Consider the following 16008-nt stretch of genomic DNA (forward strand, 5'->3'; position numbering starts at 1 on the left):
AGGGGTGTTGAGGTGCAATAATAAGTTGAATATCTCTACACATCTATAATATGAAATTTTTCAAACTGGACAGAGGCATCAGTTCACTAAACCCCACATCTATAGCATGCACTGCCACAATATAACACTTCTCCCCTCATATGATTATTTTACTTGTATTTTTGTTAAATTACATTCATACACACCATTGGTTTGATCGCCACTCCAATGTAATAATAATAACATCAAAAACTACGCCAACAATTACTTCCAGTATTTAACTTTATTCGCAGTTTAAACAAAGGATTCATTAGAGTAAAAATCCATTGAAACACATTGGAAGATAAACACGAAATAATACGGTAAAAAATAAATAAATAATAAAATAAACAGACAAAGTTAGTAACTGGATAGCTAATTAAATAGTAAATAATCCATAGATGAATAAAACATAAACAAAAAAGTATAGACACAAAACATGACGTCACTCCAGAGCAACTTAGGCGCCGCAAAGGCTGTTGGGAGAATCTTGCCGGAGACATTTTGGATTTAAAGGGGCTGAGCTAGCTGTCAGTCCCAGCTCTCGGTAAGTGTCATATTTACACGAATATTTCATCTTTCCAAGCCCGTATCTGTCAGTGCCATCACCAAGTTGTGTCAGGATAAGTTTCCGTGCAGAGACATGGCCGGAGTTTGGGTTTGAAGGCTGGAAACTCGGAGCAAATCAGGGAGTGGTGGCGCTAGCTGAATTGGCTGAAGCTAGCTAGCTAGCTAACGTTAGCCGCTGACGGGACCGCCGCAAAACAGAGCGACAGGCAGGCGAGTCTTTTCGTGCTTTTCAGACGAGATGGTGTGAATTGAGTCCTGCTCGTAAAGAAATCTCGAAGTAAGTCTGACAGAGTCTCGGGTGTGGAGGAAAGCCCGTCAAATGTAGCGCTACAGTTAACCAGCCGGTTCCTCGCTCTGAGATAAAATCATAAAATGACACTGCACATGCGAGTCTGGTGAGGACTGTCTACTTTATGATGCGGCTAAGCAGATTACTTGATGTGTTGTTTTCAGCTGAGGTCATCATGTCCACCATTTGAAGTCTTCCCTTTCTCTGTCTTAATGCATACAAAGGTGTTTCAGAGTCAACAACATCAAATCAAGTCTGCCTTATTTTGTCCTGTTGGGTTTTACTTGATATAGACATGATGTTTCACTGTAGGAAGGGTTTCATCCCAGAGAGAGCACGTCTATTGCAAGACTACTAATTTCAGTACTTTGCAGTTAATTATTTAAGTGAGGAGGATGCTGTGCTTGATGTCCTCCCTTGCTTCAGTTGCCACACAGAGGCAGGCCTGTTCAGCCAGGAGAACAACACTGTAAAGCAGCTGTTCCAGTGGGATGATGGATTATTTTGGCAAGTGTCATTGGCACTTCCCTCCGAGTTGTCCCATGTCCTGCCACACCCTCCTTGTTGGCTGACGCTCCTTTGTGTCTGGTGCGGCCGGTGGGTAGGGTTGCTGTGTGTGCAGGAAACAGAGGAAGATGAAATGATCTGGTGGTGTCCATCTTCATCGACTGGACAGGAAATGCAGCTCTAGGGAGACGGTGCAAATGTCTTGGATTCAGCCACCTGGCTTGCCGATGCAGTACAGTCTGTCTTTTGACATTTTGTGTGCATTTAGGCTTGCATTTTATCTTTATAATAATAACATCCACCACACCCTCTCTCCGCAAAGGTCTATGAGTCATAGTCATGTTCTCTATATGCTCAGTAATAATTAATTGATGTAGTTTCTCCCTCTTCCAGAAACAAGTTTGGTAAATTCAACTCCTATGAATAATTTCAGCTTCTGGTATTGCTTTTGGTCAGGTGGCTAGAGAAATGTTTCAGCTCAAAGTTAAAAGCAAGCAACTGCAGAAAAAAACAGAGGCAGCTACTTAACAGTTTCTCCTTTGGCCTAAAAGCAGAGAGCTGCAATGTGCAATTGCATTTGGCAATAGCAAGCGCACGGCTATGCCAGTTCAGGGGTATTCAGTTCATTGCCTCTCGCCTCACATCAGAAGTGCACTTGGAGATGATTAAATGTGAAAATGGTAAGGTGGGAATAACATGAATTATTTTTCAGTGCTGATCATGAGAAAAGCGCAGTATAGCCTTTGTTGACTGCGATGGTGATGGTGGTGTCGGCCAAAGGGAAGATGTGATGTAATGTGAGGGTCAAGGGCACCCTGGAGATGGTCACTAATGAAGACTGGGACTCTGGTGAAGCAGATGGGGCAGGGTGAGACGGCAGAAGGGGGGTTCCAGATTCCCACTGTGAATAGCACACAGCTCAGAGGAAAATGAACAGTGAATTCAGAATCCTTATATGCAAAACTGTTCTTCATAACATTATCTTTCCCTCTGTCAGATCACTGGTCTGTACTGGCTTATGGTACAGGCTGAAATACAGTTTTCTGTGCAAGTGACCTGTTTGCTTTGTTTTTAGTGGTGCAGGCATTTTATAGCCTTTAATGGTTGCTGTGTTTAGCAGTCATTGCTGCAATATTATGGTCTAATCCTTGAACCCTTTTGAAACATGAGCCACCTAACTTGACCATAAACCTTAGTTTATGATCCATCTCACAATACAGAGTCAAGCGTTGTTAAATTCTCTTAAATAAATCTGAAGCTGCTGGTGACTAACGTCGTGGACATAGTAACAGCACCCGGTGTGATATTTTTGTGTAAGCTTCTAGTTAAGACCTTTCAGCGCTGTCATGAATTTAAGCTTATTTGCATGGAAAAGGTGAGAAAACAAGTGGTGTTTAGTTCACAAATTTAGCCTTTTATAATTTCAGCACCGCAGCTCCGGTGTGCGCTGCTTCATAGAGTCACAGTCTATGTTCTCTGCATTCTAGCATTTGGAGTGAGTTGTTCACAGTATTGATATGAATGTCGAGATCATGGGAATAAGCAAATATTGTTTCTGGAGGGGCTTTCACTCAAAAAGCCCATGTGGCAGGTCTAACATTTTCACTCTAGTGTTTACCCACAGGTGTGTGTTTTGCCATGTGTTTGGCTTAGGCAAATTCCATCCCGTATTTTCTCACTTTATCATGTTATCAGAGGGTGACTTGCACTGACCGCACTGCAACATTAGTCAGCCCATGAAGGTCACCTCAGAGTCTTTCGGTATGACAAATATGATGCACACTTAGTCTTGCATGAATGGACGTGACCTGATCTATAACCCGTTATAATCTCTTGTTATCTCTTGTTAATCTTGTTGTGTGTGTCTTCTCTGGGACTCTAAATATCCCCATCACTTTGTTGCTGTTTACTGGACCTTATGAGTTTATTATGGTCATTCTAAGGGCTGGAATTAGGACTAAGGCCATGGCCACAGTAAGCCAGGTAAATTTGGAAAGGCATCATAAGTATTAAACTGTTAAACAAATATTTGCCAAATGCATAACCACGTTTTAGGTTTTTTATTAACTCAGGGTTAAGTGATAAACTGAAGTTGAACTAGCAGAAAAAGAGAAGGTGTTTTTGGATTTACCCGGCTTAGTGTGGACACGGCCGAAGTCAATGGCGCATCTTCACTCATTTGGTAATGCAAGACGCACACAGCATCGGGGCATGTGAGAACCACTGTGGAGCTTGCAGATAGTCTCATTATGCCTATTCCTTTGTGTCTGATGACTGTGGAGAAGCAGCGTCTAGATGAGGACGGCTCCCTCCCCCCATTCAACCTGCTCCTCTGCTCCTCTGCTCCTCTCTGCTCTCCTCCCACTGTGGGCGGGGCTGCTCCCTGATGGGTGCCCTGAGCTGATGTTGGCTGCTCTGACGGAGCAATGGGAAGGTCACCACCCTGCAGGCAGCTCTCCTCTCCTCTCCTCCACACTGGCGCTTATCACACTTACCCCTGTCCTGTTCGATCGCTTCTGGTTCCTTCTGAAGGTTTTGTTTTTGTTGTAAGGAGGATCTCTCTGGATTAGCAAGGCCACTTTGAGATGCACTTGGCTTGGGTGTAACGGTATTGCTGGAGGAGTCGTCGTCATTTCATCAGCTTTTCTCCGTGCCAGAGTATGAGGCTGTGATCTTCCGCTGAAACTGAGGTTAGTTTTCTGGTCCAGTAAGCAGTAGTTGTTGGAAACATGGCTTAGTCATTCAGCACGGCCTGTGTGTGTTTGTTTTGGGATGGACGCATTATCATTTTGGATCTGTAGTCTTACTTGTTCCCTTCCATTTCTGTATTGACAAGTATTCTGATATGATTTTTCTTGGGTCTAACCAGGAAGGTTTTTCCCTTACTATTTTTATTTGTATCAGAATTCTACTTTTAATACATGCTGATAGCTCTAGATGGCAACTTGTTATTGATAAGCTACTTCTTGTAAAATGATCCATCTTTTGCAAAGTACCAGTGAAAGGCATAATCACCTGTTATGCAGCACTCCCTATCTGTGTTGTGCATGAATTAAAGTGATAGGCCAAGTGGTTCCAGGCTTGTCTAGGCTCAGGGCTGTGCTTTAAATGGTTTCCCCATGTTGACCGGCTGTCTGCCCGCATTACCAAGTGAACCAACCACACTGCTAGTTGTTTGCTGCCCCTGAAATTAGGCTAATACTTGATTCTGGGCACCATGATGTAGGTGGCACGGCTCAGTGGGCGACTTGCATGCTCACTCTGCTCATTTATGTTGTAGATGTTCTTTTATATTGTATTATGTTATTCTGATGGTTGTTTGAGCATGTGATGCATTACGAATTCTCATGTGAACAGACAAAGTGTTATCACTGAATCTGATTTAGGAGAGCAAAATGAAAGTCTGTTGTGAAGGCGCAAATATTGTGTAGATTAATGTGTAACTTGATGATGACTGTAGTAATGGCCAAAAGGCATCATGGCATGGCCTGTATCAGCATTATGAGAAGTTAATATTCATTCCATCAAGAACTAGGGAAGGTACCTAGGCTATCTTTTATTCGATTTTATTCATTCTGATGCCTTTATTTTTACCTTTGCCACTATTGTTAACTTTTAAATGCTCATGTATTTCATGATCAAACACGGAAAAAAGAAGAAATGTAAGATTAAAGATTAGCCTAATTTAAAAGCAGTCTTTTGTAAGAAAAACTACCAGGGCTGTTGGACTTTATCTCAGCTCTTTAAGAATTGGGAAAATATTAACTCAAACTGAAGACAGAAGGAGCTGATGCAGGTGTTTGTCTAGCACACCAAGGCTAGGCCACTTGTTCCTCCTGAGTAGCATGAAAACACAACTTCTTTTTGTCAATCCCTTTGTACTCGGTCACTAATTTAGCTGAGTCTTTTAGTCCTTTCAGCAACAGGAGTGTTAAACCGCTGAGTGACTGTTTTGGGTAATAAACCATTTGATTTGTGAATGTACTCGACTTTTCAAAGAGCTCATATAAATATAATACCATAAAAAATACTAACCCTAAGCAGCAAAGAGCTTTGGAAGGAGGAGAAATGTAAGGTTCAGTGGCACAACACAGTTCTCCCTGTATGTCTGAGATATTTCTATGCCCCGTGTGGGCCTTCCAGTCCTGCTTTCACTCTGCTTAGGGATCCTCCAAACCCCCTCCTTGGTTTACTGTTCACTGTATTAACCATGTTCGTGTTGGAGCTCTTGTGTTGCAAAATCCACCCTCTTAGAGCTTGGCTCTGAGACTAACCATTTCAAAACCAAGTGGACAAGCTCAATGTCACAATAACTGTGTTTTAGCATATGCTCAGGCTTGTGTTTGACCATTCAAATTTTTACATAACTATATCACTGCCTCTGTGACCATGCAAATGAGAGTTACCTGGAGTTGTTTCTAACATTTGAATTTCATGTAAAATAGTATGGGTCACTATTTTCTTTGTCTGTTCTCTTCAGGAGAGCGTGGCTTTTAAGTTGTCCATACCCTGTGATTCTTAAATGCAGCACTCCTAAAAGACATGCCACTTCATGTCTGCTGACTAGCTTTACTGTGGAGTGCAGTTATGTGTGTTTGCAACTGCTGACTGTAGGCCTCTTGTTTATTTTCTGGTTGGCATACCTTGGATATGCGCATACCACGGCTACAGCACAACATCCTCCGTCACACTGTGTCTTTTGGCATTCACGAGTTTTTCCAGAAATATTTTATGTTTGGATATAATGTTGGCTTTATTGCCTTGCAGTGCCACTTGTTTTTAACTGTGCCTTTGTTACATTAAAAAGTGCACAGAATATACTAATCCTAGACTGACATGTAGGTGCATGTTTGATTCTGAACATTATTGAAATGGTTCACAAATTAAAGAGAGTGGGCTACCGTTTATGAGATCTGAGAGTGGCCTACTATTTATTTTTGATCCTGTATTTCAGCAGAACAGGGGATTTAGGTGTTTGTCTGAAAATGACTATCAGACCATCAAGCTGGTCTTCTCTGATGAAATTGTTCGCCTGGTGAATTTGTTCTCCACTATCCCTCTGTTCCCTCTTTGTATAATGAATGCCAGTAAAGGAAGATTGTATGTGAAGCGCAATAGAGTACTAAATTGCAGGAGAGAGATGCTTAATGTCACCTCTGGGGACTGTAACTAATCTGCTCAGATATTAATCAGCCAGTGTGGCTCTAGCTTTTATCGGCCTAAGCGGGGATGATACCTGCACTACAGCAGCGATATGTGAACTTGCTTCAGCTTGCACTCTTGCTTTCTCCACCCTGAGGCTTTTTGCACTTAGCATTAAAGCTTCTATCTCAATAAAGTTTTCATGTCAGGAACTGAGTGAAAGCAGCTCCCATTAAACGCTATGCATTTTTGGAATTCTTCAATGGATTTGAATAAGCGGGTTCATGAGCTTGGAGATCGTGAAGCCTTACGGGGCACTGTAAGCGAAAAAGGAGAAAAATCGCTCAAGTTGCAGTTTAGGTTTTCATTCACACCAACTTACACCGTATCCTCCTATCTTTTCCATAGGGCTAGGTTACCTGACACTTGTATTGATCACCAAAGCGCTCTCCCATGCCCATCAAGAGCCTCTAGCTTATGGTGACATATAGTCTCCAAATCATCCTGATTACACTGAGCTCATTCAGAATGCCTGCCTGAGATCTAGTTGCCCATTAGCTGGCCACAGTAGCTGTCTCCTTGTGCATGCCCAGCATCCATCATCAAATTCGTATCGTAAATAACATCTTCCTGACAGAGCCCAGCTGTGATTACATGGTTTAACATACATTACATCAAGGAGGCAAACTATTATTGGACACTAACAACAGACCAGCTGCGTTGTTTTGGGTGTGTTTGCCAGTGATGTTTCAGGGTACAAAACCAGGCCTAGATCCACTGGAAATCCACAAACATATTTGATTTTCTGTGAGAAGACCTGTTGGCCAACGTTAATATTCATGACCGTGATGTGATGTGTTGTGTTGGTGGTTTGACACCAGAAAGTGTTTGACCCACAATACAATCACACTCACAGAAGACCGATGAAAAACATTTCTTTCTGGTTTTACAGCTGATTGCAGTCATCCTGAATAAAATATATATACTTCCCATTTTCTCTTTCTGCGTCATACCTTTAAGTTAACAGCTGTTGGTTGTCATTATTGACTGTGGATTTTCTTCGTGAATTGTTTTTTCTCAGTGGCTCTGCTTTTATTTGAATTGACAATAGCTGAAAAGAGAGCAGCGAAGTGGGGAGTGGCTCACCAATAGTGTTGTATATTTTTCTCTAAGCAGATGGTTCTCTCAGCTGGTGTTTATTTCTGCCCCTTTATCCAGCCTCATACTGAAAATGAATGCAGTGCTTCACTACTGTTTGAATTGCCCAGATACAGTCAGAAGGGTAGGGCTACTTTGTACACTGTCAGACATTTACGTGATGTAATCAACAATGACGTGGCACAGTGAGTCACAGGCTATTGCCAGGCTGTTTGGAAAAAGACAGATGTTCCATGTACTCACAAAATGGCAACAGGTCTTTGCTCAAGAACACAATATTGTCAATGCTGAGTGTTTCATTTTTTTTTAAATGGCTGGACCAACTATTCTGCAGCACTGCTAATTCCTTTGCCTCGTCATCCTCTCCTTGACCCTTCAGCTACTAAGGCAGACAGCTAGGCCTCTGTCTTGTTGCTGGTTTAAAGCGTTGGCACCAGAAAGTGTCCATACTGCAGCATCTGTGTACCCTCTGTCAAACAATGCCCAATGCCCAACCAGGGTGTATTTTGTGTGCCAAATCCTGACAGTCTGTCCACCAGAACACCATGTCCCTATGGCCTTCAGCTATGCATACAGCAGGCATTCCACACATTTCATTAGGACGCCGTTCATCCAACACAGACAGCTGACAAATTTGCCAGACGTGCTTGGGGCATAGTCTGTTTGAATTTATTTTATGTACCCACCTTACTCTCCAATATTAATGGGCTGCAAGCACACATTCAGGGTTTGTATAATTTGACAGCTCAAAGAGATACTGACCTATCTAATACATGAAATCTGATTCCCTTCATCTCTGTTGCAGTGATAAAATGTGAGTTCATTTCCCCTTTTATGGCTGTCACGATGCTGGTAGATCATGCAATGATCTTATTAGCAGAGCGGAGAAATGACATGTCATCTGTAAGCACCAGGGGCGGGGCTCCTACGGTGAGACAACAATATCTGTAGACAGACTCTTCTAGACACTGTCTTGGATAGCCTGCAGTGTGGAGGATCACTTGAATTTGCAGATACTGTCGATATTGAAAGGAGAGAACGCAACAAGAGACTTGTTGTGACAGCTGAGGGTTCACCCAAGCCAAATCCTCTGCACTCTCAGGTTTAATAAAACAACGGTAAACAAGCACAGCCGCATGCTTGGAAGCCTGTCATGAAAAATTCTTTTCATGTGACAGGTGCTGCTGTGGTTTATGTTCCCACTTTTCCACAGAATTCCCCTGGGCCTGTCTGCTTTAACAGCCTGTTTTTCATTTGTTTTTTTAATCTTTACAGGTTTCCCTGAGCTACCTAGAAGATGTCCACCATGGTGTACCCACGGGAAGAGAAGCTGGAGAAGCTGTCTCAGGAGGAAATCATCTCCAACACTAAGCTGGTGATCCAGGGCTTAGAGGCCCTGAAGAACGAGCACAACTCCATCCTCCACAGCCTGCTGGAGACCATCAAGTGCCTAAAGAAGGATGAGGAGGCCAACCTGGTTCACGAGAAGTCCAACCTGCTGCGCAAGTCGGTGGAGATGATCGAACTGGGCCTCGGAGAGGCACAGGTGAGATGGGGGAGGTAATGGGACGAAGGCTAAAAGGGGACAAAAGGGATGATGATGACTGCTGTTAATTCGGAGCTTATGAAGTTCGGTCAAGTGGAGCTTCTATACCGGAACTTAAGATCCTGAATGAACCCAATGCGACCAAATTATTTCTGTCAGGCTTGGACATCACAGAAATTTCAAGTGTATCAGGTCACATTTTTATCCTCAGGTTTCAGATTTTACACTTTTCCTAATTATTGTAATGTTTAATGGATAGTTAATATATGCTGCTGCAAGGTATTGATTGATTAGAAAAATTTGTTAGTGGCTTTTAAACTCCATTTTGGTTTGTTCATAAGGATGTATTGGGTATAGCCTAATGTTAAACTTAAACTTTCCATCCGTTCATTGTAATGGACGGATGGAAAGTTTTAATGGAGTTTTAATGGATCAGTTTTAATGGATGGATGGAAATACGTAGACTTTAAATAATGAGTAGTCTAAATATAAATTTCCACAACATAATTGTGATGTTTTATTGATACTGTGGCTGCTGATGGGCTGGTTTCAGACAGAATTTTCAGATTAGGTCAGAGTCAGGTTCAACATTTTCTTCTGGGTGACAGGTTGGATTGGGTTTGGACAATACTTGCTCAACCACACTTGGTCAAGTTTGAAATATCAGAGACAAAAAACCTGCTCATATAGAAGATAGAATAAAAAAAAGTGCATTACAAATATTAATAGCTGGATTTTCAGAATTGGAAAAAAATGACTAAATGCTTATGTGAATTTTTTTCCTTCCCCTGCCATGTGTTCGTGTTCTCTGCTTTGGGTCACTGAGGCTGGTTCTTCACAGTTTCCTAATTCTATATTGGTCTTGAATGGTGACCATGATTCACTCTGAATCAGCTCTAGTTTTTGCGCTCTCTTGCCTTCTTACCACAAGTCATTTCCAACCACAGTTTTCCTCTGTAACCGGTCCTTGCTCAATGTCTGCAATGCTTAGCGGCCTGTCTCCTTCCCAGGTGATGATGGCCCTGTCCAACCACCTGAACGCCGTGGAGTCGGAGAAGCAGAAGCTGCGTGCTCAGGTGAGGAGGCTCTGCCAGGAGAACCAGTGGCTGCGGGACGAGCTGGCCAACACCCAGCAGAAGCTTCAGAAGAGCGAGCAGAGCGTGGCCCAGCTGGAGGAGGAGAAAAAACACCTGGAGTTCATGAATCAGCTCAAGAAATATGATGAGGATGTGTCACCCACTGTAAGTACCTTCTGAAACATTTAAAGAAAGGTAGATATTAACACCCAAAACTCTTAGTTGCGGTGAACCTGAACACAGGTGTTGCTGCAGTTAGTCTTTATTAAAATTATTTTCTTTTAATTTTTGAAATGGTGGCATAGATATGTACATACATATCTCTCGCTCTATTTCTCTCTCTTTCTCCCTCTCACTCGCTATCTAGCTATCTACATATATACATTTTTGTGAGACTGAGTTGATACATTTTGAGGTATTTAATTTCTGCCAATGAGCTTTTTTACATATAGTGTGTACAGCATATATAAGGTCCCCAGTGTAACAGGATTCTTCAAAATATGCTGGCTGGTAATTTTTCTTACTTTGCTCTCAGAAAAGCATTATTTTCAATTGATTGGTTTCATTTTCATTCAGTAGCCACGGCAATGCAATAGGCTTGTCAGTTACCATAGGCAGAATGTGTCAGAAAACTGCTGTTTATTACAAAATGCTGATATCACTCCCATGCCAACCTATTTGGAGCATTTCATTTGTGCTGAATGCTGTTTGCCCTGATTTACTGAAGAGAGGAAATCCAGATATCCACACAGCTGCTGTTTGTGCTGGGAAGGGGAAATGACCTGCAGGGTCTTCCCGGAATGAGCCTCCTAGTTGGGTCCTCATTGATTGGGTGGTGGGGGATGAATCCCACCATATTTAACCTAATCCATAGTCAAAAAAGAGGTTGTAATGGCCTGTATATCTACGGACTGCTTAACTCAGCAGGAACCAGTCCAGCCAATAGCCTTAGGGATCATAGTTCCCGCTCCGATAGCAGATTTTCCATTTTCAAGTCTTTTTAAGAGGCTGCCCTATCGAGAAAATAATTTAATGATTGTGGATTGATGCATTCTACCCTTGAAGGCAAATGTGTCTTGCCAAGGTGAAATTATTTGCTCATGTTAAAATGAATTTTATTCCTGAAAGCCTAAATCTAACAACTGTTATTTTCTCGTGGATGCAGCTCGTGAAATAATTACGTTGATGTGCTTGTCATGCTTCATTTCCAGCTGTCATCTGTGCGGTTGCCATTACCATTAATTGTTTATTTCCCGTATCTGACATGGATGTTTCCAGAGTGTGTTGTCTGTGGTTCCTGCTGTCTGTTAGAGGGTCTAATGGGATGTTTTGTCACATGCTTTATCAGCAAGAGGAAAAGGATGGAGAAACACCCAAGGACTCTCTGGATGACCTCTTCCCCAATGATGAAGAGGAGCACGGCCAAGGCAGTAAGAGCAACACCACCCATCAACCCATCCTGACATTTTACTCCTAGCAGATAAGAGCTCAGAGCCGGATAATGTTGCTTTTCTGTGCTGAGTTTCATTCCATCCTGCCACATGGGGGAAGAACTAATACACTTTCTTCCATGATTTATAGTACTTGATCAAAACCAAGAAAAAAAATCCTTTCATGGGATAGTTTGTAATTTTTAATCTTAAGTAGCTAAATGATAACACTTTAATTTGTTTCAAGTACATTGTCACTAGTCTGAACACACATTACAGAAGTCAAATGTAAAAGATTAATGATTAAATGAGTTTAAACAGCTAATTTCCTAGATGACATGCTGGAATATCCAATAGTTCAACAAAATAAATCATATTAAACCATCAAAAGGATACAAAGAATATGAAACGTGTATAAAGAATGTAAAGATACATGATTGGATACTGAATAGATTGTTGATACTCAGTATTGTATATTTTTGGGAAGCTCAGCAATGCACTGTAGGTCAACTGTTTTTACGTCAGCAGGCAATTAAGTTAAGACAGCAGGCAATAATACATTCACATGCACATGAATAATCTACTTATACCCTCATTACAACAGTAGTTTTACTATACTAATTTTGCTGCATTTATGTTAAAAAAAAAAAAAAAAAAAAAGACTTGCAAACAAATTTTACCCCACAAATCAAAGAAATCAACATTTTAACAAAGTGTTTGGTATGCACAAAAACACAAACTCCATACAATATGATAAAATCTTTGGTGTGATATCAAGATGACTGAGACCCAGGTCTTCTGGTGCCACATCTCTCTCTTAAGTGAACTAATCAACCCAGATATCAAATAAATCCAATTTAACCCAGGCTGTTTAGGGAGATAAAGTTATATCAAGCCATGTAATGCCAGTGATACAATCAGGCAGGTATTTTTTTCCCCCTTTGATTACAACACTGACCTTTGCCCTCTGCATGTGTCCTCTCCGCCCTACAGTGCAGCACCAACACAACAGTGCGGCCGTGGCAGCAGCCCAGCAGGGAGGCTATGAGATCCCAGCCCGTCTGAGGACCCTCCACAACCTGGTTATCCAGTACGCCTCCCAGGGCAGGTACGAGGTGGCCGTGCCCCTGTGCAAACAGGCGCTGGAGGACCTGGAAAAGACCTCTGGCCACGACCATCCTGATGTGGCCACCATGCTGAACATCCTGGCCCTGGTTTATAGGTCAGAGCCCCTACACACATTTCTTTGCAACTATTGTTACTTCTTATATGCTTTTGAAAAAGGCCAGCAGTCAAACACAGATGAATGAATATTCTTCTTTATTCATCTATAATTACTAATGTCCAGCACACATTTTGGCTACATGTCTTCAGCGGTGAGCACTTGTAGTATGATTCCTAATGTTAGCCACAAACCAACCCATTAACTAATCAGGGACTGACTAAAGATTTCCGTTGCTTCCCCAATAACATCCATTTACTAAGTTTAACTGCGAAACACGACTGTCCTGTTCATCTAATTCATCGTTACCTCTTCACAAGTGAATGAGGGCTAATGATCATTAGCTGTTGGTGCATTGGCAGTGTGTCAGCAAAACATCACCGACCATTATGGATTATGCATTAATTACCATTCTTTATACAAAGTGAGAGAGGTATATCCAGTGGAATCAAACTGGTGAATAGGTGCAATGTGCTTGTTCTGCAATTCAGTGCAAAGGTGTTACTGTGAGTTACTGTTGACAAATTCCATTACTAATATAAGCAAGTTTGAAGCAAATTGTAGAATTGAAAGTTTTCACTTTAGTTTTCATAGCGAGGAGGTCATGTTGAATTGAGTACAGTGCTACTAGTCTGTGCATTGCCAAATAACAGCTGCATAGCCAGCTCTCTTATGTGTTATGAATTTGCTAAAAAATTTTAAATGTCTAAAACGATTATTTTAAAAAAAATCTTCCTTTGGACGGAACAAATTTTTCTTGATGCACCACCCACGTGAAGCCTGTATGCCCTTGGGCTGATTTTTTTTTTTTTTTTTTTTGTAATTATTTATGATTTGTTAAATGAGTGCTTGTTAACTTGAATACTTGTTTGCACTTCTGTTCATCACTGCGTAGATTTGTGTTTATGCTCTAATGTTGGCTCTAAATGTGTTGCACTATTCTAATACCACATCTGTCCCTCTTGCTTGCAGGGATCAAAACAAATACAAAGAGGCCGCCCATCTGCTCAACGATGCTCTGTCCATCCGTGAGAAAACTCTGGGCAAAGACCACCCTGCTGTAAGACTCCACAGCATTTGTCCATATGGACATGTACATGTACAGATAGATCAGATTAGTTATCTGTTGTTGGTTTATAATCGCTCAATAAGCCTGTCAACCGGGAAGCAATAACTGCACGGCCTTGCTTATTTACTGTTCCTCTTAGTGACTCGGTATGGATTTCTCCCTCTATTTGAGTATGGATTTTTTTGACCAGATGCTCACAGGCATGAAAGTAATCAGTCACAGCTGATCAATACCTGCTCATATATCTTGCACTAACCAAATCACAAAATCCATACAGTTTAAAAAACAACAATCAGTGGGAAAACACTGGGAGATATGAAGTATTTCGTGACTTCTGTGGAAAGATTTAGAAAATCAATTTACATTGCCGTACCAAGACATACTTAGCCAAAGGGAAGCAATTAAAGGTCAGTGCCAGTCCAGGCAGCTCTAAGGGCTTTACAGTCTGCCGCGTATCCTCACTCATGTCATACTACCTGATCCTCCAGACAGAATAATGAAACACCAAGACAGGTTACTACCATCCCATGCATCCCCTGGGGAATTTTTAAAGAGACGGCTAGATTGAACAGTTTTAATTTTTTATGACTGCGACAGCTCATCTGATAGCAGTAAAAGAAGTTCCAAAATTGTGATGGTAAACATCCAGGAATTCAGCACAATGTAGAGGTAGAGAACAGAGGCAATTTTATCATATTTTCAGCTTTTCTGTATCTCTGTTTGTGATTTCCAGGTTGCTGCAACGTTGAACAACTTGGCTGTGTTGTACGGAAAGAGGGGGAAGTACAAGGAGGCCGAGCCACTGTGTAAGAGAGCCCTGGAGATCAGAGAAAAGGTAGGCCATATCCCTGGGCTGCTCCACAGAGCTGTCCACAATACTCCTATCTAGGCCTCTTTCCCATGGCTAAACCAATGGTCAATTAGCTCATTGTAATAAAGTAATTAACAGTGATTATATTTTAAGAATGTCAGCGGGAGCCACTGCTAGGCCGGTTACTATAAAAAGGGAGAAGAGCAAATTATTTTCTTAAATTGTCTGTGAAGTTCCTGCCGCAGGGCGTTCCTGTTTCTGGGGGGAATTAAAGGGTTTAATTGAGAGCACAGCCAAAAACGGATCGCAGGAGATAGATAGGAGAAACAGAGCTCAGCATGGTACACTGAACAGAGCCTCTCTGCCTGAAAGCCCCATTCAGTCCCCGCTCTATTGATCAGCCAGCCTTTTATTAGATCTTCTCAGCCTGGAGAGCCTCCAGCAGGCAGGCATGCTGCGCGGTGAAAGCAGCATGGGGAGATGGAAGGTAGAGGGAGAGGGGCGAGACGCAAACCGTAATGCTTATGAAATTAAAAGTGTAAAAACTGTGACTGTGCTGTGTGTATTTAAAGATACTCGAGTGTTTTGGAACATCTCGTCCTCTCTTTGCCGTCATCATTATCCTCCATGAATGATGTTTTCTGATGTTTGTGTGCATGTATTTCGGTGTGTTTGTGTTTGTATGCACCCTACAGGGCTTAATGTGCCCAGGCACCATTCTTCATTTTAGGCACACCAGCTGTTTAAGATTCATAACATATTTAAGCTGCTACTGTCTAACTTTCCAGCTTCTGGGCAGTCGTTGGAGAATCAGAGACAGTTTAGGGACCTTGGTAGGGTGACATAGGCACTCGCAAAGCTCCTGTGACAAGATGAGGAGCGGGAAAACCAAAGGAGTGGAGACATCTGAGAAACAAAGTCCATAGATACACAATGAAAGACCTGTATTCCACCAAGGAGCCACTGGTCATTTTCTCCAGCTTATAAAATTCTTACCCCTGGGTGTATTGAAATGAGCAAAGATGTAATTTATTGCTTATAAAATCAACTTTTAATTTGGATAGGTGAGATAAAGCTTTTTTATCATACAGATTTACACAGTATTGTTTTAACTGAATTCAATGCACACATTCCCTGCTGGACATAGTTTACAGTCCAGAACATTTTCTC

The 16008-nt window shown here is 41.8% G+C and overlaps 1 protein-coding gene across 6 annotated transcripts in view; it reads left to right on the plus strand.

Moving 5' to 3' along the window:
- Nucleotides 1-487: 487 nt before the first annotated feature.
- Nucleotides 488-16008, plus strand: part of klc1b (kinesin light chain 1b) — a 30191-nt gene continuing 14670 nt past the window's right edge. For 3 of the 6 annotated variants that reach the window (XM_030069942.1, XM_030069946.1, XM_030069947.1), the window contains exons 1-7: nt 488-565; nt 8960-9230; nt 10241-10471; nt 11655-11736; nt 12730-12958; nt 13931-14018; nt 14761-14862. In XM_030069942.1, coding sequence (XP_029925802.1) covers nt 8982-9230; nt 10241-10471; nt 11655-11736; nt 12730-12958; nt 13931-14018; nt 14761-14862 — 981 coding nt within the window. In that variant the 5' untranslated portion in view covers nt 488-565; nt 8960-8981. Of the gene's footprint in view, nt 566-608; nt 799-846; nt 866-3868; nt 4075-8959; nt 9231-10240; nt 10472-11654; nt 11737-12729; nt 12959-13930; nt 14019-14760; nt 14863-16008 lie in introns of those variants that run through there. The other 3 variants (XM_030069944.1, XM_030069945.1, XM_030069943.1) reach the window with 3 other exon arrangements.

The sequence above is a fragment of the Myripristis murdjan genome, chromosome 15, assembly GCF_902150065.1.
Source record: "Myripristis murdjan chromosome 15, fMyrMur1.1, whole genome shotgun sequence".
Lineage (NCBI taxonomy): Eukaryota > Metazoa > Chordata > Actinopteri > Holocentriformes > Holocentridae > Myripristis > Myripristis murdjan.